The 18,555-nt window shown below is 29.2% G+C and overlaps 1 protein-coding gene and 2 long non-coding RNA genes across 3 annotated transcripts; 2 read left to right on the top strand and 1 right to left on the bottom strand.

Annotated features, from left to right (window-relative positions):
* The first annotated feature begins 748 nt into the window (after positions 1-748).
* On the top strand, positions 749-5,024 carry LOC122523075 (solute carrier family 41 member 1-like). Its single transcript, XM_043645016.1, has 7 exons — positions 749-1,237; positions 2,685-3,099; positions 3,177-3,648; positions 3,746-3,893; positions 3,964-4,166; positions 4,244-4,392; positions 4,473-5,024. The coding sequence occupies exons 2-7, from the start codon at positions 2,719-2,721 to the stop codon at positions 4,656-4,658; spliced, it is 1,539 nt and encodes a 512-aa protein (XP_043500951.1). The 5' UTR covers positions 749-1,237; positions 2,685-2,718; the 3' UTR covers positions 4,659-5,024.
* Positions 5,025-7,444: 2,420 nt separating this feature from the next.
* Positions 7,445-17,500, top strand: LOC122526323. Its single transcript, XR_006306031.1, has 2 exons — positions 7,445-7,709; positions 17,439-17,500. It is a non-coding gene; the product is annotated as an uncharacterized LOC122526323 (long non-coding RNA).
* LOC122526476 lies at positions 8,544-15,121 on the bottom strand. The gene is made up of 2 exons (XR_006306082.1): positions 15,024-15,121; positions 8,544-8,762 (listed from the first exon to the last, which is right to left on the bottom strand). It is a non-coding gene; the product is annotated as an uncharacterized LOC122526476 (long non-coding RNA).
* Positions 17,501-18,555: the final 1,055 nt, after the last annotated feature.

Here is an 18,555-nt window from a genome sequence, read left to right as displayed (position 1 = left end):
TTTGTAAGTTTCTATATTGTTTGAAAAGGTGAGTTTAGTGAACGGTAATGGAATACCGCGAATTCCATTGCGAAGGAACGAACGAACACAAACTCAACAACCGTGCGATATGATGGTTGAGCTTTTGACCCCACTCTCCCCTCCTCTCTCTCTCTCTCTTTCTCTTTCTCTCTCCGTTTCTATCACTATCCCGTCTGATTTTCTTTGCTATCTGTTGGAAATTCTCTAACTCTCTGGTCAGTTTCAACGGCAGGGATCAAAATACCCTGAGGATCACATTGGTTCAAATTCAAGAGCCTTCAGAAAGCTAAATTAATGAGAGAAAGAGGTAGGAATGGTATGTTATACATAGTACGATATGAATGCTATGCTATTTCGAAAGAGGATGCACTTATTTAAACCAACTATTCCACGATTTTGTTATTAATACTGCTATGAAAAGATTTCTTATTTTTAATTAAGATCTCTGTCAATAACAAGAGATATTTACACACAAATAACAACAGTTTTTTTATTTTAAAGTATAAAAACACAATAGAATTTGGTCGAGTCAATATTATTTTTTGATGCTTTAGAATTATAACTTTTTAAAAAATCCCGCCGAAATGGCGACATCTACCAAAAAAGTCGCGAAACTATTGGTGCCTTTTTATCAACTTTTTATTGTCGGTAATGTAAGAAATATCGATAAGAAAATTATCGACAATGTGGGTAATGTAGAAAACTTCAAATTAAATTCGCGTAGATAATCATTTTCAAAAATTATTTTCAATTTAATCATAGAACAATTTAGAGGAATGATAGATTAGAATTAAAATTGTAAGAATGTGGATACATAGACGCACGTATTGAATATGTTTATAATAACGAGTATATGTGTGTATTTAAGTGATAAGAAAGGATGCAATCGAAAAAAAAACGTCATCGAACGTTATCGGTGAATATTTGCGAATGGTGTCGGGTCTCATTTTCAGTCAACGTTTAGTGCGTCAACGTTGTGGAGTTGTTCTTCGATTATATTTTATTGCCACGAATACGAAAAGTTTCGAGCTAAAAGTGAAAAAAGAAAAAGATAGAAAGAAAAGGACCCGCCATTTTCTCCCTCTCCAAAGAAGCCCTTTTTTTTCTCTCGTCCCTTCTTCTTCTTCTTCTTCTTCTTCTTGTCAAAAGCCATAACCATGCTCGACGACCGATGGAGAAGCGCCAACAACTTCAAAGATTTAATCCTATCTTCGAGGTTAGTACTACGTCGGTCTTTTCATTTTTTTTTGAGGTTATGTTATCCAAATAATGAATTAATTGATTACGTGGCCTAATGAATTACATTGTTTTATCAATGAATGTTGACAATTCTATTGTTAAAAAGAAAAATCTATTTAAACGGATGTCAAAGTTTATTTAACTTTTCAACTGCAGTAATAGAATTGTTTTTTTAAATTATAAATCGTTGATTAATTTAACCTTTATTTTTCGTGTCAATTTTCTCTCGAATGATTCGCAAATGCGAATTTACAATTGAAGATTGTTTGTCGTTTTAAGAAATGTTCTTTTTCTTTCAGTTCGGAAGAACTTGACGTATTTTTTTTTTTTTTTAGCAATGTTTACGTGTCAGACGTACGTCATTTTTTTTCTTTTTTTTTTTATCTATGTTGCATTTTATTCAATCAGAAATGAAATATGATACCGGAATTTGAGATTAGCCGGTAATGTTCAATATCGGAACAAATATTAAACGATAATAATTGTTAACATTCATTTCGTAATCATTCTCATTTCCTTTATATTTGTTTTTGTCGATCGTTCGTCATCGAACATTTTTAGAAATTACAAATGTAATAACAAAACTTGTTTATATTGCCTGCTTATTTTTATCTTTCTTTTCGTAAAAGATAAAAAAATTAAGATTAAAAGTGCAGTACGATTTACAATGTACAATGCAATTTTGCTTTTAATTAATCGTCGACAATTGTTCAAACATTTTAACAATTAAAAAACAAATAAAAAAGAAATAATAATTTTCAAACAATTATTGATTTGATCTCGTTAGTAAATAAAGTAGAAATTGATTGGTCGATTTATTTTATTGATTATTTTGAATTTCCATGTTTCTTTAAAACACAAATAATTTGTTTTAATCTTATATTTATCATGAAAATTATATTCGACAGGATAATAGATTTAAATTTTAAAAAATATAAAAATTAATTTAAAGAAAAATGTATTAACCTAGATTTAAAAAAAAAAAGGCGGGAAACTTTGGCATCGAACGTCCAATCTAAATTTATTTCGGTTCAGCGCGACAAAATTGTTTTGCGTGTGTATAACGACACACATACTCGTAAAAAAATTTTCACAATCGTGCTCATTAGATAACACATTCGCTGATTGTGTTATATTAATCTTACTCATCTTTCGATAAATTAATTACAATATATAATTAATTTGCTAAAGTACATTCGATTTGTTAACAACAGTGTATATTTTCTTTTTTATTTCTCATTTTTATCACAGTTAAATGTTTCAATTTGTGTCATCACATTTTTACAAGTAAGAGAAAATAATTAATAATTTAATACATTTATTTTTATTATATATCCTAATTAATTTTTTTTGTTTTAAATCTTTCGCATAAAATAATAAAAAAATTTTGTTATTTGCTAATTTATTATTTTTTTTTGATTCAGTACTTGTCGAATATAAACAAGGAAAAAATTAAGAATGAGTCATGTCGAGTTACGAAAACGAGAATTACAAAGAAAGAATGACAACGTTGATCGTAAAAGTCTAGAGGGAAGTTCCAAATATAAAAAAATGGTTGGCCTAGGTAGCGAAGAACTTGGTTCTAATATCGCCGACATAACTATGGATCTGGAAATGAATTCTGACGATGAGAGTGAAGAGAGCGATAATCAGAGATTAATAAGATCATCTCACAAGAAAGAAGCTGTTAATAATCATATAAAAAAGCTGAATACTCAGAAAGTTCAAGTTACAACAGAGGACGACAATGTTTGGTCAATATCCATTCAAATGTTTATACCGTTTTTACTTGCTGGTTTTGGTATGGTCGCAGCTAGTCTTCTATTGGATGTTGTTCAAGTACGTAAACCATGTATAACAATTAATATATCGATACATATACATTATTAATATAATAATTATATTTTATTTTATAGCACTGGCCAGTTTATCAAATTGTTTCCGAAGTATACATATTAGTTCCAGCATTGTTAGGTTTGAAAGGAAATTTGGAGATGACTCTAGCTTCACGTTTGTCAACCCAGGCCAATTTAGGTCACATGGATACAAAGAAACAACAATGGACTCTGATTGTGGGAAATTTGGCTTTGATACAGTGTCAAGCCATGGTGGTAGGGCTTTTGGCGTCATTGGCTGCTGTTATTCTTGGTTGGGTACCTGAAGCGCATTTTGATATACATCATGGACTTTTGTTGTGCGCTAGTGCCTTGGTCACTGCTTCTGTAGCGAGCTTCTTTTTGGGACTTGTAATGGTAGCTGTAATATTATTTTCAAGACACATGAATATTAATCCAGATAATGTGGCTACACCAATTGCAGCTTCCTTAGGAGATTTAACAACTCTAGCTCTTTTATCGTGGATTGCTTCTATCTTGTATCATTCTATAGGTAAACAAATCTTAATGCTTATTAATTCAAATAATTAACGCGATTTAGTAACATTTTTGGTACTAATCTTAACTTTATATATAACATATCGGCGTAGGTAATGCTCCATGGATTGCACCAACCTTAATATTTTTCTGTATCGTGGCAACACCTATTTGGGGTTACGTTGCTGCTAAAAATCCATTTACTAAAGAAGTATTGGATTACGGCTGGACACCTGTGATATCTGCTATGCTTATTAGCAGGTACATTTTGTTGTTAATTATTGATCAACGTTAATTTGAAAGAAAGTTTAGAAATCATACATGATTTCAGCTTAGGCGGTCTCATCTTAGACTACACGATATCCAGCTATAAAGGAATAGCTGTTTTTCAATTAGTTATTAATGGAGTCGGAGGAAACCTTGTTGCCGTCCAAGCTAGTAGAATTTCGACATCGTTACATAAAGATTTTCGTATGGGCAGTCAAACTGCGCCAACTATTTGTATAAGCCCGTTTCATGCATTTTTTGCTAAAGGTATCAAAAATATTATTTAATATGTATAACAGAAATTAAATGTAATAGTTATTTTTAACTGAAATTCTATTAATTAGGAGGACACGCTAGGACTGCTAGGGTTCTATTAATGATGGTTATACCGGGCCATTTAATATTTAGTTATACGATAAGTTATCTGCAAGCTGGCCATACATCTTTCACACCAATATTTATTATAGTATACTTAACTGTTGCACTGTTGCAGGTATATGTTGATTAATCATTTTTATTTAATATAATTATTACAATAATAAATATAATTACATGTTTCAATCGTGTTTTCAGGTAGTTTTATTATTGTATATTGCACAACTGATGGTCGTTTGGATGTGGACAAGAGGAATGGACCCAGACAGTTCTGCAATTCCATATTTAACTGCTGCTGGCGATCTGATAGGAACAGCTCTTCTTGGTATTGCCTTTCACATACTTTATGCTATCGGAGATGGTGATTCGGATGTAGGAGACTAATTTATCAGAATTTAGAAAGAATCTCAGATTATCAGAGATGTCTTTCTCTTTAACGCAATTAATATATTATAAATATCTATGAACAAGTTCAAACCCTTTTTGCGTGAAATGAAAAGAAAAAAGACAAGAAACAAATGAATGAATGAATGAATGAATGAATGAATGAATGAATGAATGATTAAATTTATGAACGAATGAAAAAATGAATAAACGAATGATACACGAAATTATATAATAAGCCTAAACTGTAACACATTTTCATTCAGTGTTTTATCGAATTCGTCTATCGATATTAATTGTCTATACTACGAAAGAGTTCTAGACTGATTTTAAAAATATACAGATCAATTTTTCTAATGAGATAAATATTTCTCTAAATTAATTAATCGTATTAGAAAGGCATATATATATATATATATAAAAAAAAAAAAAAAGTACAATAGTATTGTACGTACAGAATACATAAATCAGATCAGTATAAGCAGAAGAAGAATAAGAAGATTTTTTAGGTAAATTATTAATCATAAGGATCTAAGAGCAATGATAAGTAAAAAAAAATATCGGTTGGAGAATTAAATTTTATTATAAAATTTCACTACAGATAAACACGTGCAATTTGTAAATATCGGTATAAATATTTATCTACTCTTGTATATTATTGCTTAACAACGCATTCTCATGCAAACGACATATTTTTTCAAGTGTTAGCGAGTGAGTAAATTGAAAAAAAAAAAAAAAAAAAAAAAAGACAAGAAGGGAGGATACAACGGATAAAAAAATTAATCGATATAAGTTAATAAATGGCGTAACATTTATATAAATGTAAATTAATGACACGCTTGTAAAGCGTATATTTGTATAGACACATTTTCTGATGAGGAGGTCGATTTGGCGTGTGAGGCGTATGCGTTAGAGAGCTTAAATTGTGTTCACAATGAAGAAGAAGGTCAAATTTCCCCTTTATATATATATATTTTTTTTTTCTCTTTGTTATATACGTAATACATATATACGTATACAATATGCCATATATAAATATATATACATATATATATATACATATATGTATATATATGTATAATCGATATGTGATGATAAAAAAAGAAAAAGATTTCTGTTTAATTGTATTTCTCACGCAATATATATATAACAATATAACAATAACGACACAACAAAAAATACTGTGAAACCTATTACATTTTATACAATTATTTTACTTATTATTACTAAAGATAAGTAATAATGATAATTAATTACCATTTGGTACTTCGAAAACAATATTGTCGTATCATTTAATTATTTTGGAGTTATACTGTGTGTTTTAATGCCACAGTTATATATAAATTAAAATAAAATATATTATTAATATAAATATGAAGAGGGTTCGGGGATAAGAAAAAAAATATGTTGAATCTAAATTTTATTATTTTTAGTTTTAATTATAATCTGGTATGTAACAAAAAAAAACTATTGCTCCCTGATTGAGAGTTATTTTGGAATATACTGTATTTCAATCCACATTTAAAACAATTACAAAACAATGCATAACCACTGTATATAATCTCATAAAATGTAACACGTTTCGTGCCACGTATAACCAACGATGATACACATTAAACTTTCCATTCAGACCGCGTGTCCCACCGGTGGGTTACGCGTTGAGACATATTTATATAATACATTAAAAACATATATTTAATAATTGAATTCTTTGAATACATTGAATTCTTACATATACATACAATAATTAATAATTAAATATAATGATTCGTATTGTTAAAAAACAAAGAAATGCATGAACCGAAGAAAAGAAGTCGCGTAGAAACGAATTCGGCACGAAACGCGTTGAAAACAACCTACTTCCAACAAAAAATCTACAAACTATCTCTAAACATATTTAAAAAAAAAAATACAATACTTTAATAGAGATCCAAACAATATAATAGAGGAATCATTGAAAAATGAAATACGTCATATGTTAGTTTCGTTTAGAACTCGGTTTGTACCACCTATAAATTCATCTCATCATCATCATCATCATCATCATCATCATCATCATCATCATCATCATCATCATTGTTATCATCATCGGCTGTGGTCAGTAATCGCTGAGCGTAATCGCTCAGCGCCGTTTTCATTCGCGGCCCTTTCAGTCTCGTCGTGTCTTCTCTTCGTTTCTCTCACGACGATCTACCCAACATAATTTTCTCTCCCTCTCCCTCTCTCTCTCTTTCTCTTTCTCTTGCTCTCGTGTTCTCTCTTTTTCTCTCTTTATTTCTCTCACTCTATCTCTGAATGAAATAGTTAGATCTCTCAGTGCCAACTATCCCTCCGCACCCGTCGGATTGCATCTCCCGTTTGAGGATCCGTTCCTATCGTTATCGTTCAAGAAGACACACGAAAAGAAAAAGAGAAAGAGCAAAAAAAAAGAAATCTTATTGATATTGAAAAAGAAAAAAAGAAACAAACAAACGAACGAACAAAAAGAAAACGAAAAATAATTTAATTTAATTTTTTTCTAACGCAATAATCAAAGAGAAAGAGAGAGAGAAGGTGTGAAAATGATGTATTTTTTAGTATTTCAATAATAATGTTTCAGGTTACGTGATTGATTTATTTCAAAAAAAAAAAAAAAAAAAAAAAAAGAAAAGAAAGAACAACCGATCAAAAGAAGAAGAAGAAGAAGAAAAAAAGATCTCGTTCTAAAATACGCGCGTAAAAAAAAAAAAGAAAAAACATCTCGCAGACGCGAAAATTATTTTGTTCATTTATTAATGCAAGGTAATAAAAAGAAGAAGAAGAAGAAAAAGGAGAGGAAGAAGAAGAAGAAGGAAGGATAATAAAAGAATAATATTCGAAATAGTTTAATCTAATGCAAATTGAATAGATCTATTTATAAAGTATAGTTAAAAGTGTCAGTGTCGTGTGTGGCGACGACGTAGGTCGATGCAACGTTAAAATGTGGGAAGCTCGAGTGCGTTTCTCGTTGCGAATAAAGAAAAAGTGTGTTCGGAGTGAATCGGCTTGTAGCTGACTATAACTTAAATCTGTGTGAGTAAATACACATAATATGCGTATTAATTATTATTATTACATCTTTATTTATGATTAGAGATGTTATTACGATTAATTTAAAAAAAAAAAAAAAAACAAACAAAAGGAAAGACAAAAGTACGAAATAAAAAAAAAAGAAAGAAAAAAGAAGAGACACGAAAAAACAAACTAAAAATTGGAGATTCGATAAGTAAAATAATATTTAATATTGCATACGCATATATATATATATATATATGTGTATGTATATGTATATGTATATGTATATTTATGCGCGAGTATATAATACAAAGTGAAAGTTTATTATTTGAAAATGATATCTATGAGATACGAAGGTGTGTATATTAATACGTATGTTAAGTTATTGGTCCTCACGGTCGAACTTAAACACGTGCAGTAATTTATCAATTTGTGAATATGTTACGGAAGTCCTTAGCGTTGGCCGCGAGTGCTTTTATGTACTACTCGTGAATGTGTCAATGTTTTTACAACAATTATTCACTTTCTTTATTCATTTTCTTCCGTTTCTTCTTTCTTTTTTCTTTATTTATTCAAAAATATACGACATCACATCTTAAATTAAGATTCGTTCCTGCTTACTTACAACTTTGCCCCCCCCCTTTACCCCATAGTTCGATTAATATATATATATTTTTTATTTATTTATTTATTTATTTAAATTCTTTTTTTCTTTTTGTTTATTTTTTTTATTTTTTAATATACCACACAACGTGAAAGATTAATTAAAAACGTTTGCGATACGCGCGCGCCGTTGGTTGTGTGGTCCTTTTGATAAAAGGATGATCATGATCATGATTGTAAGTTGTTAAGTTACAAGAAGAAGTGATAATATATTCATAGGAGTTAGATATCTCATGAAGTACATAGAAAGATCGTCGATGTAAAGTCAGTAGGATCGTTATCGTATGTAATACATAGGAACGTTCCTCTCGTTACAGTCCAAACGCCGGCTGAGTTACGTTCAAGGGTTAGCAATTGAAGAAGCAAGTGTAAGGTAGCCATTGCGTAATCCTTCCATCGACAATTTTCCTATAAATAAATAATAATTTATATTAATATTATATACAAATATATAAATATTTTTTTAATTATTCATACACACACACACAAACACACACAAAATGAACAAGAAAATTATTATTCTATGATAGAATTTGTTAAACGTATTCAAGAAAAATCTATATAATATTTAATATTTAATATTTATTTATCTATATATAATATATTTAAATGAATATTTAATTAAATTAAATAAATCGGAGAGAACAATTTTGTGGAATGAAAAATTTTAGACGAATTTATGTTCGACAAAGGTACAAAGGTGAATATTTATTTATTTATTTATTTATTTGTTTGTTTGTTCGATTAAATTATCCAGAAAAGTAAAGAGAAAAGTAAAAAGAAAAGAAAGAAACTAAAAAAGAAAGATATATAGAAAATGAAAATTATATTACAATTTAAATTATATTAATATTTCTAAATTATTATTATTATTATTCATGTGTATAAAGATTATTTATTTAAATAATTTATAACAAAATATATCGATGGCAAGTAATTTATTAATTGCAATGTAAAATAAAATTTGTTAACGTTCGTTTAGACGGTTTTGATCGTCACTTGCAATGTCAATTATACATATATATATATATATATATATACACACACACACACACGGAACATATTTATTTATATTTTGAATGTAAATGTACTCAGGTACATTTATATATTTAAACAACTCGTAAGTTCGCACTCGTTTAAAAAGAGAAAGAAAGAGAGAGAGAGAGAGACAGAACGATCAATCATTTCTAACAAATCATTTCTATTTTCTATTGATAGATACAGCGATTAGATTGATTAGATATTTTGGATTTTTTTCCTTTCTCGCCCCCCCCCCTTTTTTTCCACGAAGAATATTTGAAAAGTTACGTGTAGGTGAGAATACTTTTATCTTAGAATGCCAAGGAGACGTTTAAGTTTCTAATTTTGTACGAAGGAAAACGTATATGTATGTGTATGTGTGTGTGTGTACGCGCACACTTATACCATGTGTTACGATGAAAGCAAATTAGGTGTCACTGTGATCTTTGTGTATGCATTTGATCGTGAATATGATGATAGATCGTAAGGGATCATGATTTTTTTGTTGACGAGAAAGACACGACGTACCTTTTTTTTCTTCTCGTTCATTTGTTTAAATAATTTTCTTATCCATCATTTTCTTTTTTTTTTCGTTTGTTCTTTTTCTGTATTCGCACAACCAATTATATTAATTATATTTTCAATTATTTATATATAGCGTGTATGCTTATGCGATTGGTATAAATTTCTTTTTTGTTTTTTTATTTAATTGTAAATATTATAAAAAGTAATATATCTTCCCCCCTCCCACAAAAAAAAAATCTTTTACGTAATCTCTTCAAAGAAAAATGTGTGGTATATTTAATTTGATTAGAAATTTGTTTGTTTTCTTCTTTTCTTTTCTTTTTTAATTAAACATATCACTTTTAAATAATTAAATATAATACATATGAATATTTTCTATCTACTTTTTAAGTTAGAGTTTGTGTGTGTGTGTGAGAGAGAGAGAGAGAGAGAGAGATAAAAGAAAAGGAAAATATTTTAAAATAATATTATGCAATTTTGGATTGTGTCACGTCGTAAAACTGCAATGAAAATTTTTTTTCTGAAAGAAGACTTATTATAGAAACTACAGATGTATTCAAAGTCGAGATCGAAATCAGTGGGAAAATTGCCAGAGAGATTAGAATAGCGGAAGACGTTGCATTCTACTCGGGTCAGACTTAACACCGTCTATCTTTTTCAATGTCAAAGCTTTAATCTTCTTACAAATCGTACAATTAAATACATTTGTTATTGGGTAAATCAATGGGGGAGTGACGGGGGGGACGGGGTTGTAGAAATTTTCGAACGAATACAAATAAAAATGATTCAAACTTGTGATCAAATTGTTTGACAACTGATTTGATTATTGAACTTTAATCATTTTGTTTAAACTTAGATTCAAATGACTGACGCGTACAACGCATACTGTACAAATGTATAATTAGTCACGGAATTTTTTAGCATTGTTGTCAATAATTTAAATAAAAAATTGAAAAGGATTATAAAAAAATAAAAGGTAGATCAATTCGATATTATTTGTCACAAATTGTCATTGTATTTTTGATTATATTTTGCGTGGGAAAGATAGGAGAGAGCAATTTTGTCATTATTTAAGTAAAAATAGATTTCTTTAACAATAGAATATTGTTATGCAATCAAATATATTTCAATCTGAAAGTTTATTAATCCTAAAATATATATATATATATATATTTATAAATATAATATTATTATAATATCTAATAAATTATATTATTTATATATAAATTTTTTTATATATAATTTTTTTATAAATTTATATAAATTATATTATTTACATATAATTATATTATAATATATATTTATAAATACAATATAATATATATAGAAATTTTTAAAGTTTTACATTACAAACAAATATCAATTATTTCATATCAGTTATGGAATAAAATATATATCAATCTGAAAGTTTATTAATCCTAAAATATATATATATCTTCTGCATAAAAATGTTCAAAGTTTTACATTAAAAACAAATATCAATTATTCCATATTTACAGAAAAAGTTGTTTTATGGATATTCTTGTGACTCACTGTAAATACTTTATCGAACTATTATTTATAAAATCAAACAAAAATAAGATATCGAATCTTGGGAGGGTTTCAGTCTTGAAGTATTGTTTCAATCTTAAAAACTCTCAATTGAATATTTTTGGTGACATATTTCTTCGATATTTCGCGATTGAATAATCAAATTCATCAATCGTTGGTGACTTGTGGATGGATTTTAATTGTTTTCTGTTTTTTTTTATCTGCACAAGATAAACATCAATTTGAATAAAAATAATCAAGAAAAATGTTCGCCTATTTGTATATGTTAGGGGGATGGTTTTCTTATTACGGATGAGTTTTTTTCTTTTTTTTGTGGTGTTATTATTTTATTCTTGTTCTTTTTTTCCCCCGTTTCTTATTCTCCACTTCTTCCTTTTCTTATTCTGTTTCTTCTTCTTCTTCTTCTTCTTCTTCTTCTTTCTCGATTTTATTACTCGAGCAATCATTTTTATGAACGGAAGTATATGATCGTTAAGAATGTCGTTGGAATCGTTGAAGATTGGAGGCCCCCGTTTAACAAACAATACGATTATTGTTTCAACTTTCAAACATTTCATTGATAATTAATTGTAATGTATATTATTTTTGTCGTATAAATAATCTTAAAACGTGTTTCATTATTTCTAGAGAATTTTTTACTTTAACTCAAGTAAAACACGCATAACATAATCGATATTAATCATTCAATTCGCGAATAAATTTAATCACTTTTTCACTTACGAATTTATATCAACGAGTCTAATTAATTATTAGAACAATTTTATATACTCGATGTAAAAAATATAATTGTTCTTCTTCTTTCTTTTTTTGTCAGAGAAAAATTAATTCAAAAATTAATTTAAAAACATTTTATTCGAATGAATATAAAAATCAAATCAAATGAAATGAAAAATATCGTCGATGTATCGAATAGAAAAACAGAATTATAGTGACTTTTTTGTTTGATAAATGTCTGAGTAAATTTGTTATAAAACTGAAGCTCAGTTGTCTGGAAGGGTAATGTCATTCTCGAACGAAATGCGAACGTTTAACCCGGTAATCAGAAAAGTGAGGCTACATGGATGTGACCTAGTCCGCAAGCTTTACTGGAACACAAATTGCCATGTCATTGCATTGTTCACGCTACTCACGTGTAATATTTCTCTGTGTACGTGTACACATACATATATATATATATGCGTGTGTTATCAGTCTCTTTGGTCTCCATCGTTGAAGTAACCGGTACATACTTTTAACACAGGATACAATTATGAACACGTCACTGACCGAACTTTCATACAAATTTTCAAGATCCACCCTTGGAAATCATTCGAATCATTCAATTTACTTACAAATGTTTCTTATATTTTCTTCGCAATATTATTCGCGATTAAACTAATAAAAGTGTCGTAGAAAAAATTGGACGGGTTTTTAACAAAATCTTTTGGAACGTTATTCGTTCTTATAAACAAGATTTGTTTAAACCCATTCCAATTTGATTTTCCATTTTGATATTTGAATTTTGAATCCAATTAATTTGATTTTCTCGATACGATGAAAAGCAATGAAAATTATTCGTGATCACTTTCATTCTCGCGAATCTTTTGTATATGATCGATAAATTAACAATATCGATATGTTTAAAAATACAAATTTAAAGAAGTATTTTTTCGAAGCAAACTAATAATTCAAGTTTTAATTGTAAACATGTTAGAACCATAATCGGGGCAATCGGTGAACCTGCATACGACGATGACAACGGATGACGTATGATGTAACAGATGGAAACAATCATACGAAACATAACTAATGAATTTGTCGTATGAAATCATTTATGAAACTGTGAACCAGCCAAACAAACAACGAACAAAAGGAAAACTATGACGTTCGGACTAAAATGAAATTGATATAATCGAGAAATATTTGTTTACAAGAACAAGAAAAATTGCTAAAAGGATAGACCCACGCATTCGCGATTGGGGGTGGTGGTGGTGGTGGTGGTGGTGGTGGTACTGTTGACGTCATTGCAACGATAATACGTCATAAGGAACGTATAATTCTATCCTGACAAATTTAAATCCTTCCTATATATTCATTCAATAATCATATTTTTCTTAATTTCTTTTTATTAATACAAAATATAATAACAACTATAATATTGCAACACACACACACGATTAAAAATACAATTATAATATATAATAACAATAACTTTGAATACATCAAATACATCACTCGTTATTACAATTATTATTATTATTATTATTAATATTATTATTATTATAATTATTATTCTGCAAAATTAAAATAAAACTTGAACAAAATTACACTTAAAAAAAATTATAACTAATAATACAATAAAACAATCGTTAACTATCATCACGTATAAAAATGACGATCATAATAACCAAAGAAAAAAACTATTGAAACGATCCACTAAAATTATTTATTACGATTATTCAAAATGAAAATAAATCAACAACTATAGGAATAAATTAGGAATAAATTATTCCTGCAACTGTTAATTAATGAATTGGGTGGTATTGGTGGTGTTGCTGCTATTACAATTATTATTATTCTGCAAAATTAAAATAAAACTTGAACAAAATTACACTTAAAAAATTATAACTAATAATATACAATAAAACAATCGTTAACTATCATCACGTATAAAAATGACGATCATAATAACCAAAGAAAAAAACTATCGAAACGATCCACTAAAAATTATGACGATTATTCAAAATGAAAATAAATCAACAACTATATCGTCGAATAAATTATTCCTGCAACTGTTAATTAATGAATCGCGTGGTATTGGTGGTTTTGCTGCTATTACAATTATTATTATTATTATTATTATTATTATTATTATTATTATTATTATTATTATTATTATTATTATTCTGCAAAATTAAAATAAAACTTGAATAAAATTACACTTAAAAAATTATAACTGATAATATACAATAAAACAATCGTTAACTATCATCACGTATAAAAATGACGATCATAATAACCAAAGAAAAAAACTATTGAAACGATCCACTAAAAATTAGACGATTATTCAAAATGAAATAAATCAACAACTATATCGTCGAATAAATTATTCCTGCAACTGTTAATTAATGAATCGCGTGGTATTGGTGGTTTTGCTGCTATACAATTATTATTATTATTATTATTATTATTATCTGCAAAATTAAAATAAAACTTGAACAAAATTACACTTAAAAAATTATAACTAATAATATACAATAAACCAATCGTTAACTATCATCACATATAAAAATGACGATCATAATAACCAAAGAAAAAAACTATCGAAACGATCCACTAAAAATTATGACGATTATTCAAAATGAAAATAAATCAACAACTATATCGTCGAATAAATTATTCCTGCAACTGTTAATTAATGAATAAGGGTGGTATTGGTGGTGTTGCTGCTGTTACTGTTATTGCTATCGGTTACGGGGGTTATGTTTAAAAGTTGTTCTATCGTACACATTTAGGATTCTGTTGTAACATAAGCGCGAGACGAATAGCGGATCGATAAATTCGCGCTTGCCCCGTTCGGCTCTTCTTACTTACCTATACGGCGATTGTCCGAAACTAGTTTTAAGAAGGCAGGCGTGATGCACGATCAGGATCAGTCGCGATGTAACCGCAGCATGAACGGGCCTCGTACCGGGCCACCAGGTGACCGCCATCAAATCTTCGACTTCGGATAATTTTTACAATTTTACAATTCGTACAAGTTTTTTCTAATCGGACACTTTTCACAATACAGAGTAAAAACAAACAAATCCAATAATTAATATAATCAAGAGCAAGAGAGAGAGAGGTAAGAAAGAAAGAAAGAAAGAAAGAAAGAAAATAAAGATACAAATTTCCGTTCGATTATTTTTCAACGTGGGAGAGAGAGAGAGAGACCGACAAAAGAAAAATAAGAAAAATAAATCAGAAGAGAATACACACCCTCGTCCTCCACCCCCATCTTTTGGGTGACAGGTATGAAAAGGAAAGAAAAAAAAAAAAGAAATCACGATTGGACACGAGGAAAATAGTAAACGACGATAACAATGATAATTGATTCGTTATTTCTCATTTGTTGTTTCTAGATTTGTGCTTATTTGTTGGTTGGTTTTTTTTCTTCTTCTTTTTTTTCGTCTCGATCGGTGTTAAAAGAAACAAAAAATAAATAAATAAAAAGGAAAGTTATTTCGATGATTGTTGTAACTGTTGATAACCGGAATAGGGGGGGGGGTTTGATCCTTCACGTGGGCGTCTCCTGAAGGATACGCGCCGGTCCTTTTATACTATTGTAACAAATTGTTCGATTTAAATACCCTTTTCGTTATCTCTTATCTTTGAATTTGGATTTTTTACGAGAAATATTTGTTTTTCTAATAATAGGTAATACCAACTGTTAGGAATCACTTTTTCACCTGGTTTACATTCTTAAATTAGCACGGGAGTTATTTGCTCGATGGGGTCACTAGGAGAGAGAAAGAGAAAGAGAGTGAGAGAGAGAGAGAGAGAGAGAAGTGATTCTCGAGTAAAAAACTAGAACAACGCTAGTAAATTCTCTCCTCGAGTATATTCGTGTAATGTATGTGTGTCTACATATATATATTCATATATATATATGTATATATGTTTTAGTGTATATATATATGTAAGTGTGTGTGTGCAAACTGGGAAGGTCGTGATCGAGTCGATTGCGCGTAGGTTAAGGTTACGATGATCTAAAAATCCATAAGTGCCGAATACACACGCGCGTTTATGTTTCATTCATTTATACTAATTTCATTTTTCAATCGGAAATAAATCGAAACGTTGTTTGTACTCGTCGTTAGAATTTTTGTTAATTGTTTTGCTTTCCCCCCTCTTGTTCATCCCTCCCTCAGTCTCACCAGCCCAACGTTTCATAAATTTTCTAGATCGTGATCCGTAGATCGAGGAAGAAGATATCATAGTTTAGTTCATTCTCTTCTTCTTCAACTAATTTGCGTTAAGGAAATATTACGATATGTATCTGACCGTGTATATATGTGTCTGTGTGTGTGTAGGTTTTAGTGTTAGTGTGTACGATCCGTTTGTATCTTTCTTCCTAATATACACGTGCAATAGTAATAGTTGTTAGTAATAGTAGTAGTAGTAGTAGTAGTAGTAATAGTTCGACCTTGTTCAAGTCTAACACATTATGTTTCCTTGCCAATGTGATGCGTAGGAGTTATACAGATTTTATAATACAATACAAATCGAAGAATCTCTCATTGTTCTTTTCCTTTTCTTTTTTTTTTTTCCTTTTCTTTTCTTTTCTTTTCTTTTCTTTTTTTTTCGTTTAATCGTAATTCCGTTAAAGAATATTAGATGAAGTATTGTTGAATAACTGTTTATGTAACGAAACTTGAACAAAATGATCATAGATCTAAAGATGAGTTACATTGCAGTTTGTAACAACGTAATAATCATCAATCAGTTTATTTGTATTCAATAGTAATTTGATAATTAATCTTTATACTGTGTGACGTATTTAATAGGAAGGAGAGTGGGGATAACTGGTGACGTCAGATTTTTAATATTCCTATGTCTCAAAATCATATCGTATTTCATTATTTAATATGAAATAATTAAACGAATGTAATAAATTTTCGGAATAAATTAAATAATATATTTAATTGAAATATTATAAATAATGCGAGAAAATGAGATATTACAATTGTATATTTGTCGATGAGGATATTTTTGTTAACTCTAATTTTGGAAATAGTTTTGAACATATTTTGAAAATACCCGCCAACACGATTATGATAAACTTTTTGCATCGAAGTGACACAAAAATTGTTGAATAAAATTAGATAAGAATTCTTCATCATTAATTTGACGATTGTTATCGAGATTTTATACTGTTTTCCTCGTGACGAGAAATGAACAGCACCGTCTTACGAAAAAGTTGATGATGTTGGTAGTAGTATGATATATTCGCAACATGATTTACAGTTGGTTCCAACTGCCAAGCCAAACCGAACAGAGATAGCGTACCTACCTCCACGGTTAATTACGTAATTAACGTTTTATTTGTATCCTGGAATACATTATATATATACATATATATATATACATATATACGTGTTATATATATTTGTGTGTGACATACAAGAGAAAAAGAAAGAGAGACAAAGATACAAAGAGAGAGAGAGAGAGAGAGAGAGAAAGAATCTTATCATTCTTTGAAAGAAGAAGAATGGCTATATATTCGTGGGTACGAGTAAGCCGAGGCCCTCAGTAGGAAGATGATAGAGGGCCATGTACATCAACTTCCGGTTAGGCTACCGCCTGACAAAAATCAGACACCGGCCTCTCAAACACCTGAGCCTAATACCACCAAATTCGAAAAGTATGTCGAATGTGTAGTTTCAGTGATATCGAACATTTATGAATATTTATTAATTATTAAGTATATATAATATATATATTACGTTGTCAAGTGTTTTGGTTTTTATTTTGTGGATTAATAATAATATTCAAATTGTATATATCAAATATAAGATATTATGTTTAAAGTGTTGAATTAAAATATATATATACAAGTTATGTAAAATGATTAAAAAAAAAAAAAAAAGAAACAAAAACAAAAGAATAGAAAAAATCGAGTGTGACGAGTTTAACGAGCAACAGGTTGCGATGTTGAATCCAATAAAAAAAACTTCTTCCTCAGTTTTATTCGAATATTATTAGCGCATATAACGATCATAGGTTTTCTTTTGTTTTGCTTTTCATTGCTTTTTGTCGTTTAATTGAAATAATCGTATAAGTTTGGTTTAATTCAATGAAAAATTTGGTGTCAACAGTGAGCCATGTACGGAACCTTTGCTTCCGGAGAGGCGTAATTCCCGCAGGATGACACCAACCGATGGCCGATCACGATCAACTTCCGAATCTAATGCCACCGTTGGTACCAACACCAACACAACCATTCCCATTAACAACAATAACAACAATAACAACAATAACAACAACAACACCACCACCAATAACGTTGCTAGCGGTGTTGGCGGGAATGGTAATAATAGCAACAACGGCCCTAACATGACCAACAACTCGGTCACGGTCAATT

The sequence above is a fragment of the Polistes fuscatus genome, unplaced genomic scaffold (genome assembly GCF_010416935.1).
Source record: "Polistes fuscatus isolate 324 unplaced genomic scaffold, CU_Pfus_HIC Scaffold1, whole genome shotgun sequence".
NCBI lineage: Eukaryota > Metazoa > Arthropoda > Insecta > Hymenoptera > Vespidae > Polistes > Polistes fuscatus.
The sequence above is the reverse complement of the archived record's forward strand: the minus strand, read 5'-3'. Positions and strand labels throughout refer to the sequence as shown.

What these genes read in the sequence shown, in the direction of transcription:
- LOC122523075 (XM_043645016.1), top strand. Translation starts at nt 2,719, where the DNA reads ATGAGTCATGTCGAGTTACGAAAACGAGAATTACAAAGAAAGAATGAC. An exon ending in TCTGCTATGCTTATTAGCAG is followed by an intron (nt 3,894 to 3,963) that starts GTACATTTTGTT and finishes ACATGATTTCAG; the next exon opens with CTTAGGCGGTCTCATCTTAG. An exon ending in TAACTGTTGCACTGTTGCAG is followed by an intron (nt 4,393 to 4,472) that starts GTATATGTTGAT and finishes TCGTGTTTTCAG; the next exon opens with GTAGTTTTATTATTGTATAT.